This window comes from Chlorocebus sabaeus, chromosome 6, assembly GCF_047675955.1.
Source record: "Chlorocebus sabaeus isolate Y175 chromosome 6, mChlSab1.0.hap1, whole genome shotgun sequence".
In the NCBI taxonomy this organism is placed as follows: domain Eukaryota; kingdom Metazoa; phylum Chordata; class Mammalia; order Primates; family Cercopithecidae; genus Chlorocebus; species Chlorocebus sabaeus.
Genome location: NC_132909.1, coordinates 9,239,358 through 9,254,582, shown reverse-complemented (window position 1 = coordinate 9,254,582; position 15,225 = coordinate 9,239,358). Strand labels below are relative to the sequence as shown.

The 15,225-nt window shown below is 53.5% G+C and overlaps 1 protein-coding gene and 1 long non-coding RNA gene across 5 annotated transcripts in view; one reads left to right on the top strand and one right to left on the bottom strand.

Annotated features, from left to right (window-relative positions):
• The window catches only part of LOC103234993 (uncharacterized), a 16,660-nt gene extending 6,643 nt beyond the window's left edge, over window positions 1–10,017 (top strand). For all 3 annotated transcript variants that reach the window (XR_497744.3, XR_012093128.1, XR_012093129.1), the window contains 2 exons: window positions 2,715–2,876; window positions 9,911–10,017. This is a non-coding gene — a long non-coding RNA (uncharacterized lncRNA). The remainder of the gene's footprint in view (window positions 1–2,714; window positions 2,877–9,910) is intronic.
• RASIP1 (Ras interacting protein 1) overlaps window positions 1–15,221 on the bottom strand; it is a 20,420-nt gene extending 5,199 nt beyond the window's left edge. The window contains exons 1-8 of one of the 2 annotated variants that reach the window (XM_007997452.3): window positions 14,857–15,218; window positions 14,483–14,623; window positions 13,258–13,943; window positions 9,810–10,165; window positions 3,423–4,076; window positions 1,909–1,946; window positions 1,520–1,671; window positions 1,298–1,401 (exon numbers count right to left, since the gene is read on the bottom strand). In XM_007997452.3, the coding sequence (XP_007995643.2) occupies window positions 1,298–1,401; window positions 1,520–1,671; window positions 1,909–1,946; window positions 3,423–4,076; window positions 9,810–10,165; window positions 13,258–13,943; window positions 14,483–14,623; window positions 14,857–15,155 (2,430 nt within the window). In that variant the 5' untranslated portion in view covers window positions 15,156–15,218. Of the gene's footprint in view, window positions 1–1,297; window positions 1,402–1,519; window positions 1,672–1,908; window positions 1,947–3,422; window positions 4,077–9,809; window positions 10,166–13,257; window positions 13,944–14,482; window positions 14,624–14,856 lie in introns of both variants that reach the window. The other variant, XM_007997454.3, reaches the window with a different exon arrangement.
• Between the last annotated feature and the right edge of the window lie 4 nt (window positions 15,222–15,225).

Genomic DNA, 15,225 nt, shown 5'->3' with positions numbered 1-15,225 from the left:
TAGAGACTGATAGTCATCTGTCCCAAAAGATCCTCTCATTCTTGCAGATAGGGCATCAGGCACACCATAAGCCAGAAACCCTAAGAATGCCAAGAAGTGGTATTAGGTCAAGGGTAGTGGTGGGGAAACTGGGGCAGAAAGCAGGCCCTTCCAGGAAGGGCACTCAGAGACAAAGATCTGTGGTTCTGAAAGGGAAGTGAATTCAGAACTGTAGGAAGTGAGGTCAGCAAGCGAAGGAAGTGGGGCCTGATGAAAGAGGATCTTCAGTTTAAATCAGTTCCTGGCACTATTTGATCTCTAGCTATCTATCAATCATTTATCTATCTATTATATATAAAACTTAACAGTGACTGAAGAGTAGACTTAGAAAGTGGGAGATTCAGAAGGTGGTAATGGTGACTGTTACCAAGTAGTGAGGTCAGCCTGTCAAAAGTGGTGATTACTACTTTTTTTTTTTTTTTTTTTTTTTGAGATGGAGTCTCGCTCTGTCGCCCAGGCTGGAGTGCAGTGGTGCAATCTCAGCTCGCGGCAAACTCTGCCTCCTGGGTTCAAGCAATTCTCCTGCCTCAGTCTCCTGAGTAGCTGGGATTACAGGCACCACCGAGCTATTTTTTGTATTTTTAGTAGAAACGGGGTTTCACCATGTTGGTCAGTCTGGTCTCAAACTCCTGACCTCGTGATCTGCCCACCTTGGCCTCCCAAAGTGCTGGGATTACACGCGTGAGCCACTGCGCCTGGCTTTATTTTATTTTTTTGAGACGGAGTCTTGCTCCATCTGCCAGGCTGGAGTGCAGTGGCACGAAGTAATCTTGGCTCACTGCAACATCCGCCTCCCAGGTTCAATTGATTGTTGTGCCTCAGCCTCTCCAATAGCTGGAATTACAGGCACAGGCCACCATGCGTGGCTAATTTTGTATTTTTAGTAGAGATGGAGTTTCACCATGCTGTCCAGGCTGGTCTCAAACTCCTGACCTCAAGTGATCCACACACCTCGACCTCCCAAAGTGCTGGGATTACAGATGTGAACCACCACATTTGCCCAGGTGATGATTACAAAGGAAAAGAAGCCAGAAAGGCAGGAAGTGATGTAAGATCAAACAAGTGGTGTCAGAACAGCAAAGTCCTTGGGTGAGATGGGATGTCATGTCAGAGAAGCAGAAAATCTTGGTCAAATAGTGACATCAGAGCCACACAGTGTAGTTCAAACAAGAAGTGATGTTACCACAAACAGGAAGTGATGTTAAGTGAAACAGGAAGTGACGCTATGTCAAACAGGAAGTAAGAGGCAAGGGCCAACCTTGGTGAGGTAGTAGACAGACTGCTGGAAGGTACACATGATGACCTCATCCAGGAGGGCCATGGCCTCATCACATAATTCCAAGTCATTGCAGAGCTGTGGGTCTGAGGACAGGCTTGGGGTTAAGGGGGAGAACCAGAAGTTGGCAGCCAGGAGCCCAGGTTCCCAGGTGCAGGGCATGATGGGAGACTTGGACAAGCCTGAGCCTGGGTCAGAGCTCACCCTCTTGGTCAGCCTCCTTCTCCATTTCCAGCACCTTCTCCTGCACAAAGCTAAGCAGCTCCGTGGTGTTGGCCATCCACAGCATGAGTGGCCGCAGCTCCACAGACACAGCTTCAGGAGTCAGGGGCACCTCGGGGACCCCCTCAGGGTGGCTTGAAAAAGAGGAAGGAGTTTGTGATCCCTGCCCAACCCTCATCATAGTTTACAAGCCCCACGATATCTGAGTCTAAGTGGGAGACCAAGACCAACCCCCATGGCACAGGTGGAAAAGTTGAGTGCCAGGGAGAAGCAGAAACTTGGACTGAGACATGCATGGGGTGAACACAGAACTGGACGCAAAACCCAACCCCTGCATCCCCCCAGGCTGCTCTGCTCAGAATTTCTCTTACTTTTCTGGCTGACGGTCTCCAATTTCCTTAATCTTTTCCTGTGGAACAGTAAGATCAGAATCAAGGTGAGGGGGATCCACTGAGGGGCTTATGAGTTAATACCCTGTTTTTTCTAGAAGCACAATTCTCATAGAGACTGATCCTACTTTTCTTAGAGATGGAGTCTCACCATGTTGCCCCAGGTGGTCTCCAACTCCTGAGCTCAAATGATCCTCCTACCTTGGCCTTCCAAAGCAGTAGGATTACAGTGTGAGCCACTGCAACCGGCCGTTACTCTTCATACGGATTCTGTTTTTCTTTTTTTGCGATGGAGTTTCCCTGTTGTTGCCCAGGCTGGGGTGCAATGGCTTAATTTCGGCTCACTGTAACCTCTGCGTCCCAGGTTCAAGCGATTCTCCTGCCTCAGCCTCCCAAGTAGCTGGGATTACAGACATGTGCCACCACGCCCGGCTAATTTTTTGTATTTTTAATAGAGACAGGGTTTCACCATGTTAACCAGGATGGTCTCGATCTCCCAACTTCAGGTGATCTGCCCACTTCGGCCTCCCATAGTGGTGGGATTACAGGCATGAGCCACGACGCCCAGCTCTTCAGACAAATTCTAATCCCACAAGCTTTAGAATGGTCTCTCCTTACTTTTTAAAACACACACACACTATGATTATGAGTGGTGTAGCTCCTTCAGGTCCTCTTCTCCAATTTTTACCCTCAAGAAACTCCTTAAACCTCTCTGGTTAGGCCCTAGCTCAATAGGATGGAACGTTCCCCCACTCTGAATGGTTTCTTTCTGGAACTTCCATCTGTAGGTCCAGTGGCTTTGTGCTTCCTCGCCTCCAAGAATGAATTTGCTCACTACTATCCAAACTCCAAGCCCAATGGGCTGTAGTGAATTCTCACATTGACCTCTCCCAACTTCTCATCCAGTGGGATCTCTCCCCCATCATCTCCCATAATGGCTTCTTCCTAAGGTGAGTTCGTGCTTAGGTGAGTTCTCCTAAGGCGAGTTTGGGCTTCCCTTTAAGTGCAGTGGATCTACAACTCCCAGCGTTCTATGGGGGGCCCCTATTTAATAACCCCAAAACGCTGGGTGTGGTGCCTCATACCTGTAATCCCAGCGCTTTGGGAGGCCGAGGCGGGCGAACCACGAGGTCAGGAGTTCCAGACAAGCCTGGCCAACATGGTGAAACCCCGGCTCTTCTAAAAATACAAAAAATTAGCCGGGCGTGCTGGCAGGCACCTGTAATCCCAGCTACTCGGGAGGCTGAGGCAGGAGAATCATTTGAACCCAGGAGGCGGAGGTTGCAGTGAGCCAAGATCGCCACTGCACTCCAACCTGGGCAACAGAGCGAGACTCCGTCTCAAAAACAAAAAAAAACCCCAAATCCTTCCTGAGGCATCATGGGAACAGTGGTTTCATCCAGCCCAGCTATGAAAAGGGTTGAAGGTGGGGAGGGGAGGCTGGAGGAGGGACTTGGGGCGCTGGTGCGACTGGATGGGGATTGGGGGGCGCTCACCCAGACGGCCTCCTTGATGAGCCGGGCCAGGCGACCCAGCAGTCGCGGCAGGTGGCCCAACTCCAGCTCACGGGCGGAATGCTGCACGCACAGCGCCAGCAGCGTGGCGGGCCCGAGGGGCGGCAGGTCCCCCGCACCAGTGGCTGCGGCGCGCACGATCTCGCCCAGCAGCGCCTCCTCCTCGCGCGGCCGGAAGCGCAGGACTGGCTCACGGCCATCCAGGTAAGCGGCCAGTGCCTCGCCGCGCTCCTGCAGGCCGCGGCCGCACAGGCGACAGGAGAAGGCCCAGCCAGGGCCCGGCGGCGGGGCCCCGGGGCGCGCAGGCAGCCAAGGCGGCCTCGCTGGCCCCGAGCCCCCAGTGCGGGGATCCTTGTACATGAACAAGAAGTGCTCGCCCAGCCCCAGGAGGTCGCCCGGGTGCAGCTCGGCCTCCCGCAGCAGGAGGCACCCGTTGTGCGTGACTGGGGCGCCCCGGGACGGGCGCACCATGGCCGGGTGCTCAGGGCCCGCGCGCACTGTGCAGTGACGGGGCAGGATGTCCGGGGCGTTGAGGAAGGTGTCCACATAGGGAGGCGGGGACCCGCCGCGGCCCGACGAGTTCCCACCTCGACCAAACACGTGCTGCTCTCGCATCATCACATACACCACAAAGTCCTGGAGGGGAAACGAGGATGCACTAAGGACATCACTTCCATACAGATCTTCAGATCTGTTTTCTACAACAACTCTCCTGTTCTCACCAACTTTGTTTTTCTTCTCTTTTTCTTTTTTCTTTCTTTTTTTTTTTTTTTTTGAGATGGAGTCTGGCTCTGTCCTCCAGGCTGGAGTGCAGTGGCACGATCTCGGCTTACTGCAACCTCTGCCTCCTGAGTTCAAGCAATTCTCCTGCCTCAGTCTCTTGAGTAGCTGGGATTACAGGCACCCGACACCACACCCGGCTAATTTTTGTATTTTTAGTAGAGAAAGGGTTTCACCATGTTGGCCAGGCTGGTCTGGAACTCCTGATCTCAGGTGATCCAGCTACCTCAGCCTTCCAAAGTGCTGGGATTACAGGCGTGAGCCACCGCGCCCGACCCCCCCCCCCCCCGACTTTGAATGAACACTCCAAGGAGATCTGGGATCTCAAAGGACTGTCTAAGCACCCCCACCGCCACTGAGTGGACTCTTCTAGGCACTTTGTGTGGTGGATGGTCCCATAACACCCCTCCCAAAGACCGGCTATGTACAAGGAGACCCCTCCTTTTTTTTTTTTTTTTGAGACGGAGTCTCACTCTGTGGCCCAGGCTGGAGTGCAGTGGCATGATCTCCACTCACTGCAAGCTCCGCCACCTCTGGGGTTCACGCCATTCTCCTGCCTCAGCCTCCCGAGTAGCTGGGACTACAGGCGCCCGCCACCTCGCCCGGCTAATTTTTTTGTATTTTTGGTAGAGATGGGGTTTCACCGTGTTCGGTGAACATGGTCTCCATCTCATGATCCGCCCGCCTCGGCCTCCCAAAGTGCTGGGATTACAGGCTTGAGCCACCGCGTCCGGACTTTTTTTTTTTTTTTTTTTTTTTTTTTTTTGAGACAGAGTCTCCCTCTGTTGCCAGGCTGGAGTGCCGTGGCACCATCTCAGCTCACTCCCACCTCCGCCTCCCGGGTTCAAGCGATTCTCTTGCCTCAGCCTCCCGAATAGTTGAGACTACAGGTACACACCACCACGCCCAGCTGATTTTTGTATTTTTAGTAGGGACAGGGTTTCACCATGTTGGCCAGGATGGTCTCGCTCTCTTGACCTTGTGATCCGCCCGCCTCGGCCTCCTAAAGTGCTGCGACTACAGGCGTGAGCCACCGCGCCTGGTCAGAGACCCATTTCTTAACGTGGGCTCTACCATTTCTTTCCCTCAAGCATTAGATGCGTCCAAGGAGATCCCCATTTCTAAAATGAACTGTCCAACTACACTCACCCTCAAAGAATGGACCTTTCCAAGGAAATCTCCTTTTCCCCATCCCTGGTCCCACCTGTCCATTATTTCACCCCCACCCCACCATGATAAAGGCTTCCAGATATATTTCCCCTTCCAATAATAGTTTCTCTCAATATTCCTAAAGCAATGAATGGATACTTGTAAAGAGATTCCCTTGGACCAGGCATAGTGGCTGATGCCTGTAATCCCAGTACTTTGAGAGGTGGAGGCAGGTGAATCACCTGAGGTCAAGAGTTCGAGACCAGACATGATGAAACCTGTCTCTACTAAAAATACAAAAATTAGGCATGGTGGTGCATGACTGTAATCCCAGCTACTTGGGAGGCTGAGGCACAAGAATCGCTTGAACCCAGGAGGTGGAGGTTGCAATGAGCCGAGATCACGCTACTGCACCCTAGCCTGGGCAACAGAGTGAGACTCAAAAAAAAGAGGCTGGGCGCAGTGGAGGCCAAGGCAGGCAGATCACCTGAGGTAGGGAGTTCGAGATCAGCCTGGCCAACATGGAGAAACCCTGTCTCTACTAAAAATATAAAATTAGCCGGGTGTGGTGGTGCGTGCCTGTAATCCCAGCTACTCGGGAGGCTGAGGCAGGACAATCACTTGAACCTGGGAGGTGGAGGTTGCAGGGAGCCGAGATCATGCCATTGTACTCTAGCCTGGGCAAAAAGAGTGAAATTCTGTCTCAAAAAAAGAGAGAGAGAGAGAGGTTCCCTTGGAACAAAAGTTTCCTCCAATTTCTTCTCCCCCTGAGTACGCACGTCTAAGGAGATCCCCTTTCTACAGTGGACTTACTCATTTCCCACACCATGATGATCTCACTTCCAAAGAGACATACTCCTACAATGGACTCACCTATTACTCCCAGTCCCCTGATGGAGGAGTTCAAAGAAATAGTCCCTCTTCCATCAATGGATGTTCTCAATATTCCAATCCCCAAAAAGGGCATCTCCAAAAAGATCTCCATATAGTGGGCTCTTCTGGTAACTCCACGTATAAATAAATGTCTTCACGGACAACCTCTTCTTACCAGAGTGTTCCATCTCATTTACCAAATGAAGACAGGCATTCCAGAAGACCTCGTCCTAAAAAATGGACTCTCATCTCCCTTCCATAAATATAGAACCACTCAATTTGACTGCCTTCCGTTCACCCACCATGTCTGAGACAACAGGCATCATGATATGCATAGATCCCCCTTGTACACTAAATTCTACCATTACCCCTACCCCATGAATGGATGTTTCCAAAAGACTCCTACCTCCTAAAGATTTGCTCATCTATCCTTGTAGAAAAATGGGCCTTTCCAGTCTTACCACTTCTGAGGGTGGAATCTCCTGTTCCTCATTCCTGTCTGAAGGAATGGGAGATCCAAAATAATAAGCCCCCTTTCTACAGTGGGCTCTCCTGCTCCCTCGCCCAGGAAGGGATGCTTTCGCAGCACCTACAATGAACTCTCACATCACAGCCACTCCATGAATCGACAAACCCAGATGAATTCCTACAATAGATTCACCTGGTATTCCTGCCTCCAAGGAGTGAACAATTCCAATGAGCCTTTTTTTTTTTTTTTTTTTTTTTTTTTTTTGAGACAGGGTCTCTCACTCTGTCATCCAGGCTAGAGTGCAGTGGCATTATCTTGGTTCACTGCAGCCTTCACCTCCTGGACTCAAGTGATCCTCCTGCCTCTCGAGTAGCTAGAATTACAGGCATACACCACCACGCCTGGCTAATTTTTGTTTTGTTTTTTTTTTTTGAGATGGAGTCTCACTCTGTCACCCAGGCTGGAGTACAGTGGAGCAATCTCGGCTCACTGCAAGCTCCGCCTCCCGGGTTCACACCATTCTTCTGCCTCAGCCTCCTGAGTAGCTGGGACTACAGGTGCCCGCCACCACGCCCAGCTAATTTTTGTGTTTTTAGTAGAGATGGAGTTTCACCATGTTAGCCAGAATGGTCTCGATCTCCTGACCTCATGATCCGCCCGCCTCAGCCTCCCAAAATGCTGGGATTACAGGCGTGAGCCACTGCCCGGCCTGTTTTTCGTTTTTTATACAGATGAGGTCTCACTATGTTGCCCAGGCTTACTTTGAACTGCCACCTGGAAGAACATGTCCTTCCAATTTGACCACCTTCCCAAAAGAGACCCTTGTGTTCTCCAGCCTTGTCCAGAGGAACAGCTGTTACAGTATATACAATCCTTTTACTACAGTGAGCTCTCCCCATCTCCTTGCCCCCACAAGGAGGAATGAATTTCTCCATGCAATCCCTTTCCTGAAGAGAGTCTTACCTCTCACCCACATACACAGTCAAGCTGCCTAACCCAATTGGATCTTTCTGTGACCGTAAAAATGGAACTGTCGAATAAGCTATACCACCTTCTTTTTGTTTTTCATTTTCTATAGAGACAAGATTTTGCCATTGGTCGCAGCTATACTTGTTTAGCTTGGCTGTACCATTATTAACCATCAGTTGGCCACACCATAAGGATAATTCCCCCATCACTGCACATAAATGAATATTTATGTGAAATGAATATATATAAATAACACATTACTCACTCTCCCTGCTGGAGTGCAGTGGTGTGATAACAGCTTACTGCAGCCTAGACCTCCCTGGGCTCAGGGCATCCTTCTGCCTCAGCCTCCTGAGTAGCTGAGACTACAGATAGGTGCCACTACACCTGGGTAATTTTTTGTCCTTTTTTATAGAGATGAGATTTCACTGTTGCCCAGGCTGGTCCCAAACTTCTGGGCTCAAGTGATCCTCCTGCTTCGGCTTCCTAAAGTGCTGGGATTACAGGAGTGAGCCACTGTGCCCAGACAACACATTAAATTTCTATTAATGCAGTAACTTCCTATTGATCCTCAACCACCAATCCTTTCTTCCTCTTTTGTACCAATCAAGTTCTGTTGGTACCCAGCTATGTAAAATAGATAGAAGGATCAATACCACCTGCCTCTATCCATAGTGGTCAAATTGTTCCAATGTAAAGCATCACCTTCTAAAAATGGGTCAGTGCTGGCTGGGCACAGTGGCTCACGCCTATAATCCCAGCACTTTGGGAAGCCGAGGCAGGTGGATCACTTGAGGTCAGGGGTTCAGAAACCAGCCCGACCAACATGGCGACACCCTGTCTCTACTAAAAATGCAAAATTTAGCTGGGCATCATGGCAGGTGCCTATAATCCCACCTACCTAGGAGGCCGAGGCAGGGGAATTGCTTGAACCTGGGAGGCGGAGGTTGTAGTGAGCCAAGATCACGCCACTGCAGTCCGGCCTGGGTGATAGAGAATCCATCTCAAAAAAAAAAATAAATAAATAAAATAAAAAAAAATGGCGGGGGGGTCAGTGCACTCCTACCAAGAAAACACAGGCTTGTCCAGAACATGATCCCAGGCACCAAATGACTTCCCTGCCCTAGAAGGTGGACTCCCCTGTTACTCCCTCTCAAGAAACGGATTCAAGAAATAGATATTTCCAAGGGGATCTCCTTTCTTTTAAAAAAATTTTTTATTTAAAAAAAATTTTTATTTAAAAAAAATTTATTTTGGAGACAGGGGCCTTTGTGTGTAGCCCAGGCTGGTGATGGTACAGTGGTGCCATCATAGCTCAATGAAGCCTCAACTTCCTGAGCTCAAGAGATCCTCCTGCCTCAGCCTCCTGAGTAGCTGGGACCACAAGCACATACCATCATGCCTGGCTTTTTTTTTTTTTTTTTTGAGAGGGAGTCTTGCTCTGTCACCCTGGCTGGGGTGCAGTGGCACAATCTTGGCTCACCACAACCTCTGCCTCCCGGGTTCAAACGATTCTCCTGCCTCAGCCTCCTGAGTAGCTGGGATTACAGGCACCCGCCACCACACCCGGCTAATTTTGTATTTTTAGTAAAGATGGGATTTCTCCATGTTGGTCAGGCTGGTCTCGAACTCCTGACCTCAGGTGATCCACCCGCCAAGGCCTCCCAAAGTGCTGGGATTACAGGCCTGAGCCACTGCGCCAGGCCTAATTTTTGGTAGAGACAGGATCTCACTATGTTGTCCAGGTTGGTCTCAAACTTCTGGCCTCAAGCAATTCTTCCACCTTGGCCTCCCAAAGTGCTGGGATTATGGGAGTGAACCGCACACCCAGCGGGGATCTTCTTTCTACAATGGAATCTCCTTAATGAAGACAGTGCTTTCCTCCAACTTTGAATAAAGTGAACTCTTTCCTATTGCTTACTCCAATGGACTCTTTCTCCGTCATCTACTCTCCATCTCCTGTAAATCTCACCTGTGAATCTCTACTCTGGAACCTTGAGGGACCACGCCCCACTAGAGTACCAGAGGCTAGTGCGCCCCAGGGCATTCTAGGAGTTGTAGTTCTGTTGCTCACCCACCAACAGGTGGGGTATAGGGCTCTGGGCCTGCGGGGCTGGGGTGGCGCTTACCTGGGCATCCTGGTAGCCCTGGAGCAGCAGGAAGTAGGGGTGGTTGCTAGGGGCCTGGATGAGGCATTGAGTCAACTGATCGAAGTCCCCGGGGTCTGCAGGTCCGATTTGGGCGTCGGCTGCCCCTGGGGCCATGCTAAGTGCCTGCTGTCTCCGCTCCTGCTGCCGCCGCCGCCGCCCCTGAAGGCTAAGCTCCGACACGCTGCGCCGCAAGGACAAGTTTTCCGAGCGCTCCTTGCCTCCAGACCCAGCTGGGGCCCCCGATCCCGTCACCTGGCCAGGACTGGCCAGCGCCGCCCCGCCCGACGCCGCCCGGGAGCGGTTCTTCTGTGGCCGCCACGAAGGGGCGCCCGTGCCTGCCGAGAGATGGAGAACAGTGAGGCTGAGCCTGGAAAGACAGGGACAGACACAGAGTTGCAGATGATGAGACAAATAACTGGTTGCAGAGAGGTGATGCTGCTTCCCACATTTAGGATTTAGGCTTTTGGGTATTCTGTTCCCTGTGCCTGGAACACCCTTCTCTCCTGATTAATACCCATCTTGCAGTTTTCAGCTCAGGAATTTCATTCATTCTTTTCCATTGAATCATTTGTTCTTTTTTTTTTTTTTTTCTATACAGAGTCTCGCTCTGTCACCCAGGCTGGAGTGCAGTGGCATGATCTCGGCTGACTGCAACCTCTGCCTCCCAGGTTCAAGCAATTCTCCTGCCTCAGCCTCCGGAGTAGCTGGGATTACAGGTACGCATCACAATACCCGGTTAATTTTTGTATTTTTAGTATAGATGGGGTTTCACCATGTTGGCCAGGCTGGTCTCAAACTGGCTGGTCTTGAACTCCTGACCTTGTGATCTGCCCGTCTCGGCCTCCCAAAGTGCTGGGATTACAGGCATGAGCCACAGCACCCAGCCCATTTGTTCTTTTAACAAGTATTTACTGAGTACCTACTACATGCTTAGGACTGTCAAGTCTCTGGGTAACAGAAAAGACCCTGCCCTCCAGGAGATTGAAACCACCTCTTCCTAAACACCCATCCCTGACAGTCCAAGTTGAAGCAGGTGACTGCACCACCGGGTACTCTGGGCTTTTTCTGGACCCAGCAAGAACCCTGGCACACAGTAGGCACCGAGTGGAAATGAGCTGAATGAATGGACTAATGTGTTTCCCACTAGGCTTGTGAGATATGGGAGTTGGAAACCTCATCTGTTAATGTCGCCAGTGTATTCCCCAGTGCCCTGAAAACTGTGTGGCCAGGCCGGGTGCGGTGACTCATACTTGTAATCCCAGCACTTTGGGAGGCTGAGGTGGGTGGATCACTTGAGGTCAGGAGTTCAAGACCAGCCTGGCCAACATGGCAAAACCCCATCTCTACTCAAAATACAAAAAATTAGCCAGGTGTGGTAGTGGGCGCCTGTCATCCCAGCTATTCGGGAGGCTGAGGCAGGAGAATTGCTTGAACCGGGAGGTGGAGGTCGCAGCGAGCCATGATCGTGCCACTGCACTCCAGCCTGGGCAACACAGCAAGACTCCATCTCAAAAAAAAAAAAAAAAAAAAGGAAAATGTGTGGCCTACACCAGGTGCTCAATGGATATTTTGTCCGTGGAGGGGTGGAGACAATGATTATTATCATCATTCTTTATTAAGCACCTACTCTGTACCAAGCCCTGTGCTAGGCCCTTTATATACATTGAATATATTATCCCATTGAATCTTCACCTAGGATTTTACTGAGATTAACTGTCACAGAATGGGTTGGAATCCAAACCCCAGTTCCAAGCCCATCAGTTTAACTGCGATAACATTCTATCTCCCAAAGGGAGGCTCAGATACAGAAAAGCGTTTAGAAGGCTCCCTGAGCAGACTCATGCTCTCAATGTGCCAGGCCCCACCCCTGCCAGGCGTGGTCAGCACCAGCTATTTCACCATTGACTCTACCTTCTGTTCCAGCCCTGGCCTTCTCTGAGGTCAAGGCCTTCCTTCGCCTCTACAATGACATCTTCCTCCAGCCCTTTCCTTTCCCATCTGATCCCACTTGGCAGTCAACCCAGCCTAAGGCCGTCTTATCCAAGGCCTGCCCCTCAGAGGCTCCGCCCATCTTAGCCCCCGCAGGCCTGATCTAGGAACCTGTATTCACTCACGCAGGTGTCGCCCCTTCTATGCTCCACCCACATAGGCCCTGCTCAATAACCACCTCAACCTACTTGGCAGAGCTGCCTCCTACCACAGAGACCCATGCGCACTACATGCCACCAGTCCTCGCGCGACTTAACACTTTGTGCGCCAGGCCACGCTTTTCCACAAGCCCCGCCCCACCACAGGCCCCGCCCATCTGCTCTGCATCGCTCCCGAGAACATTGTTCAGGCTTACTCCTCCGGCTCCTAGGTCTCTCCAGCTCCTTTTTCTTTTTCTGGAGGACAGTTTTTTTTGTCTTTCGTTTTTTGTCTTTTTGAGGAAGTCTCTCTCTGTCCCCCAGGCTGTTGTACAGTGGCGCGATCTCGGCTCACTACAGCCTCTGCCTCCCGGGTTCAAATGATTCTCATGTCTCAGCCTCCCGAGTAGCTGGGATTACAGGCATGCGCCACCACGCTTGGCTAATTTTTGTATTTTTAGAAGAGACAGGGTTTCACCATGTTGGCCCGGCTGGTCTCGAACTCCCGACCTCAGGTGATCCCGCCCGCCTCAGCCTCTCAAAGTGCTAGGATTACAGGCGTGAGCCACCACGCCCGGCCAGGACTAGTTCTTTAATTCAAAAAGACCCTTGTCAATATTCAGTATCAAAACAGTTGCGCTATTGATTTCACTTTCTCCCAATTGGCCCCAAGAAACCACATCAAAGAAGAATACATTTTAAGCCACTAAGCTGCAGGATGTACACCTAACAGACCTCGCAGAAACCCTACCAGAAAGTGGGGATTGGGTAGAGAAAGAAACTTTCAAAGGTCAGCAAATTGTTAGTGTCCTCTAACCTACCACACAGGGCGAATCCCTCAGGTCCCTGCGGACTCCTGCCCATTCCACAAACGCTCCTCAGGATCTACTACTCCGCAGACCCCGCTACACACCCCACCTCCTCCAAGGCAGTCTGAAATACCTGCAGAAGGCCCTAACCCCAATTCGGAACCACTTCAGGCCACTCCAAGCCACCACCAGCAACCAGCCCCCGCCCCGCCTCAGCCCCCGCCCCGCCTCAGACCCAGCCTCGGCCCCCGTAAAACTCCTGCTCAATCAACAAGCCCCACCCAACTCTCAGGCCCGCCCATCTGGCCGCCCCCGGCCCTGCTCTAGCTCTCCCTTCCACCTGCTAGAGTCCTACACGTACCGTCCAGTCCCCTCCCGCGGGCCCCGCCCCCAGCCAGCCCGCGGGTCCCACAAGCCCCGCCCAGGCCCCGCCCCACGGACCCCGCCTCTCTGGCCCCGAGTGCCCGCCCCAGAGCCCCGCCCGCAGCTCACCTTCGCCGTCTGCAGCCCCGAAGGCCTCCTGCTCCAGGCGCCGCGCCTCCTCGCGGCCGCGCAGCTCGAAGCGCCGCGCCCAGCCGGGCCGCGCCCGCCACAGCTCCTGCACCAGCAGCGGGCGCTCTGAGTCGCCCAGCACGCGCAGGTGCTCCGCCCGCCACTCGCCGCTTCCCACGCCCGCCGCCGCGGGCCGGCCCAGTGCGTCGCACAGAGCGAAGGCGTCCACGCAGCTGCTCTCGCCCGGGCCGCCACCGGGGCTGCCGGCCAGGCCGTAGCGCTCTAGAGCCTCGGCCACGAGCTCGCGCGCCGTGGAGCGCGCCGTGGCCAGCACGCTCTTGTAGTTGGCGCCCGATGCCAGTCCGGCGCCGAAGATCTTGAGGACCCCCGGGGGCGCCGAGGCGCGGGTGGCCAGCGGGGGCTCGGGGGCCACGCCCGCCGCCAGCTCCGGCAGCTTCTTCTCGCTGGCCCAGCGCTGCGCACCCCCCGGGGTCCCAGGGCCTCCTGCGCCGCCGGACCCCGAGGTCCCGGTCCCCGAGCCCCGGAAGAGCTGGGAGATGCGCTTGGCGCGACTACCGGAGGCTCCCCCGGCCGCCTTGACAGCGCCCACTCGCCGCAGCTCCACGTGCGGCGGGGGCGGAGGTAGCGGCTCGCTGCTACGGCTCCCCGTGTCCGACGAAGAAGACCTGGGAGTCCGCCGGGGAACAGAGTCGCGGGAGAGAGACCCAGAACAACACGCCAAGACGGGGGTGGAGGACAGATTAGGAGGGAAGTGAACAGAGACCCAGAGAGAGGACAGGGATCCAGGGTGGATGGACGGGGCGGGGGTGAGGGTTGGCACAGAGACGCGAGGCAAAGAGAGAGAAAATAAATAAATAAATAAATAAATAAATAAATAAATAAATAAATAAATAAAGGCAAGTCCCACAGAAGGAAATTCCAAGAGGTGAGCAGAGAGGGGAGGAAGGAAGGTGAATCAATCCCCCTGCTCTTTCTGTCCTCATCCCGGTGCCGATCTGGCCTCACTCCACCTCCTGCCTGGCCTAGCTCTTACTCCCACAGCGCCCTGGTATCGCTGCGCCCCACCGTCTCGCCCTGCCCACAAGCTCGCTTGCCCAATTCAGGATGAGGACCGGAGCCAACCCTTTGCAGGGACTGGGCCGTGAACAGGGACAGATGGGAGGCAGGTGTGCAGGGCCAGGAGTCCTGCAGAGATGGCACTCACTTGACAGAGGCTGCGCTGGGCCAGCGCCGCCCCAGCTTCGCCAGCTGCTTCCTGGGGGAATTGATCCACAGGCCCACGGGGAGATGAAGCTTCCCGAAGCGGGGGCTTCCGCCCTCTTTCCGTTCACCAGATAGCATGGCCCTAAGGGAAGGCGAGGAAGGCCTCAACTCCTAAGGCACTCTTGTGGGAATGGGGTGGAGGGAACCTGGACTCTGAGTCAGCGGGAGGAGGGGGCTGGGGCTCAGACTTGCGAGCCCAGAGGGAGGAGAGGGATGGTACCCTGGATTCCTGGGTCCTGGGATGGAAGATGGCTGGGGGACTGAGTCTTGGGTCCCAGGGAGGAGGGTTTGGGCCGCTGGGTCCCTGGCTCTTACCCTGCTTCGGGTCCGGCACACCCGGAGGCCCTGGCTCCACTGGCCTGGGTCAGTTCCACTGCTCTTGCCTCTGCCACGGCTCCCAGCACTGGGTGGGGGACAGGAAAAGGCAAGAGGAAACCCGGCAGGAAGAGCGGGGAGGGGGCGTCCTGTGAGGAGACCAGGCCTGGGGGAGGAGATCTGGGGAGGGTTGGCCCTGCCCCATTCCTTGATTCTGGAATTACGTCGCAGCCAGATGGCCCCCTCCACGACCCAAGGGTCCAGGTTTCCCGCCCTTCTTCCCTCAGGCCGGAGCCCATCCCCAGACCTCTGCTCTCGTGGAACCAAAGGCTAGGATCAGCCCCGTCCAGGGGAGTGAGTCAGATGCTT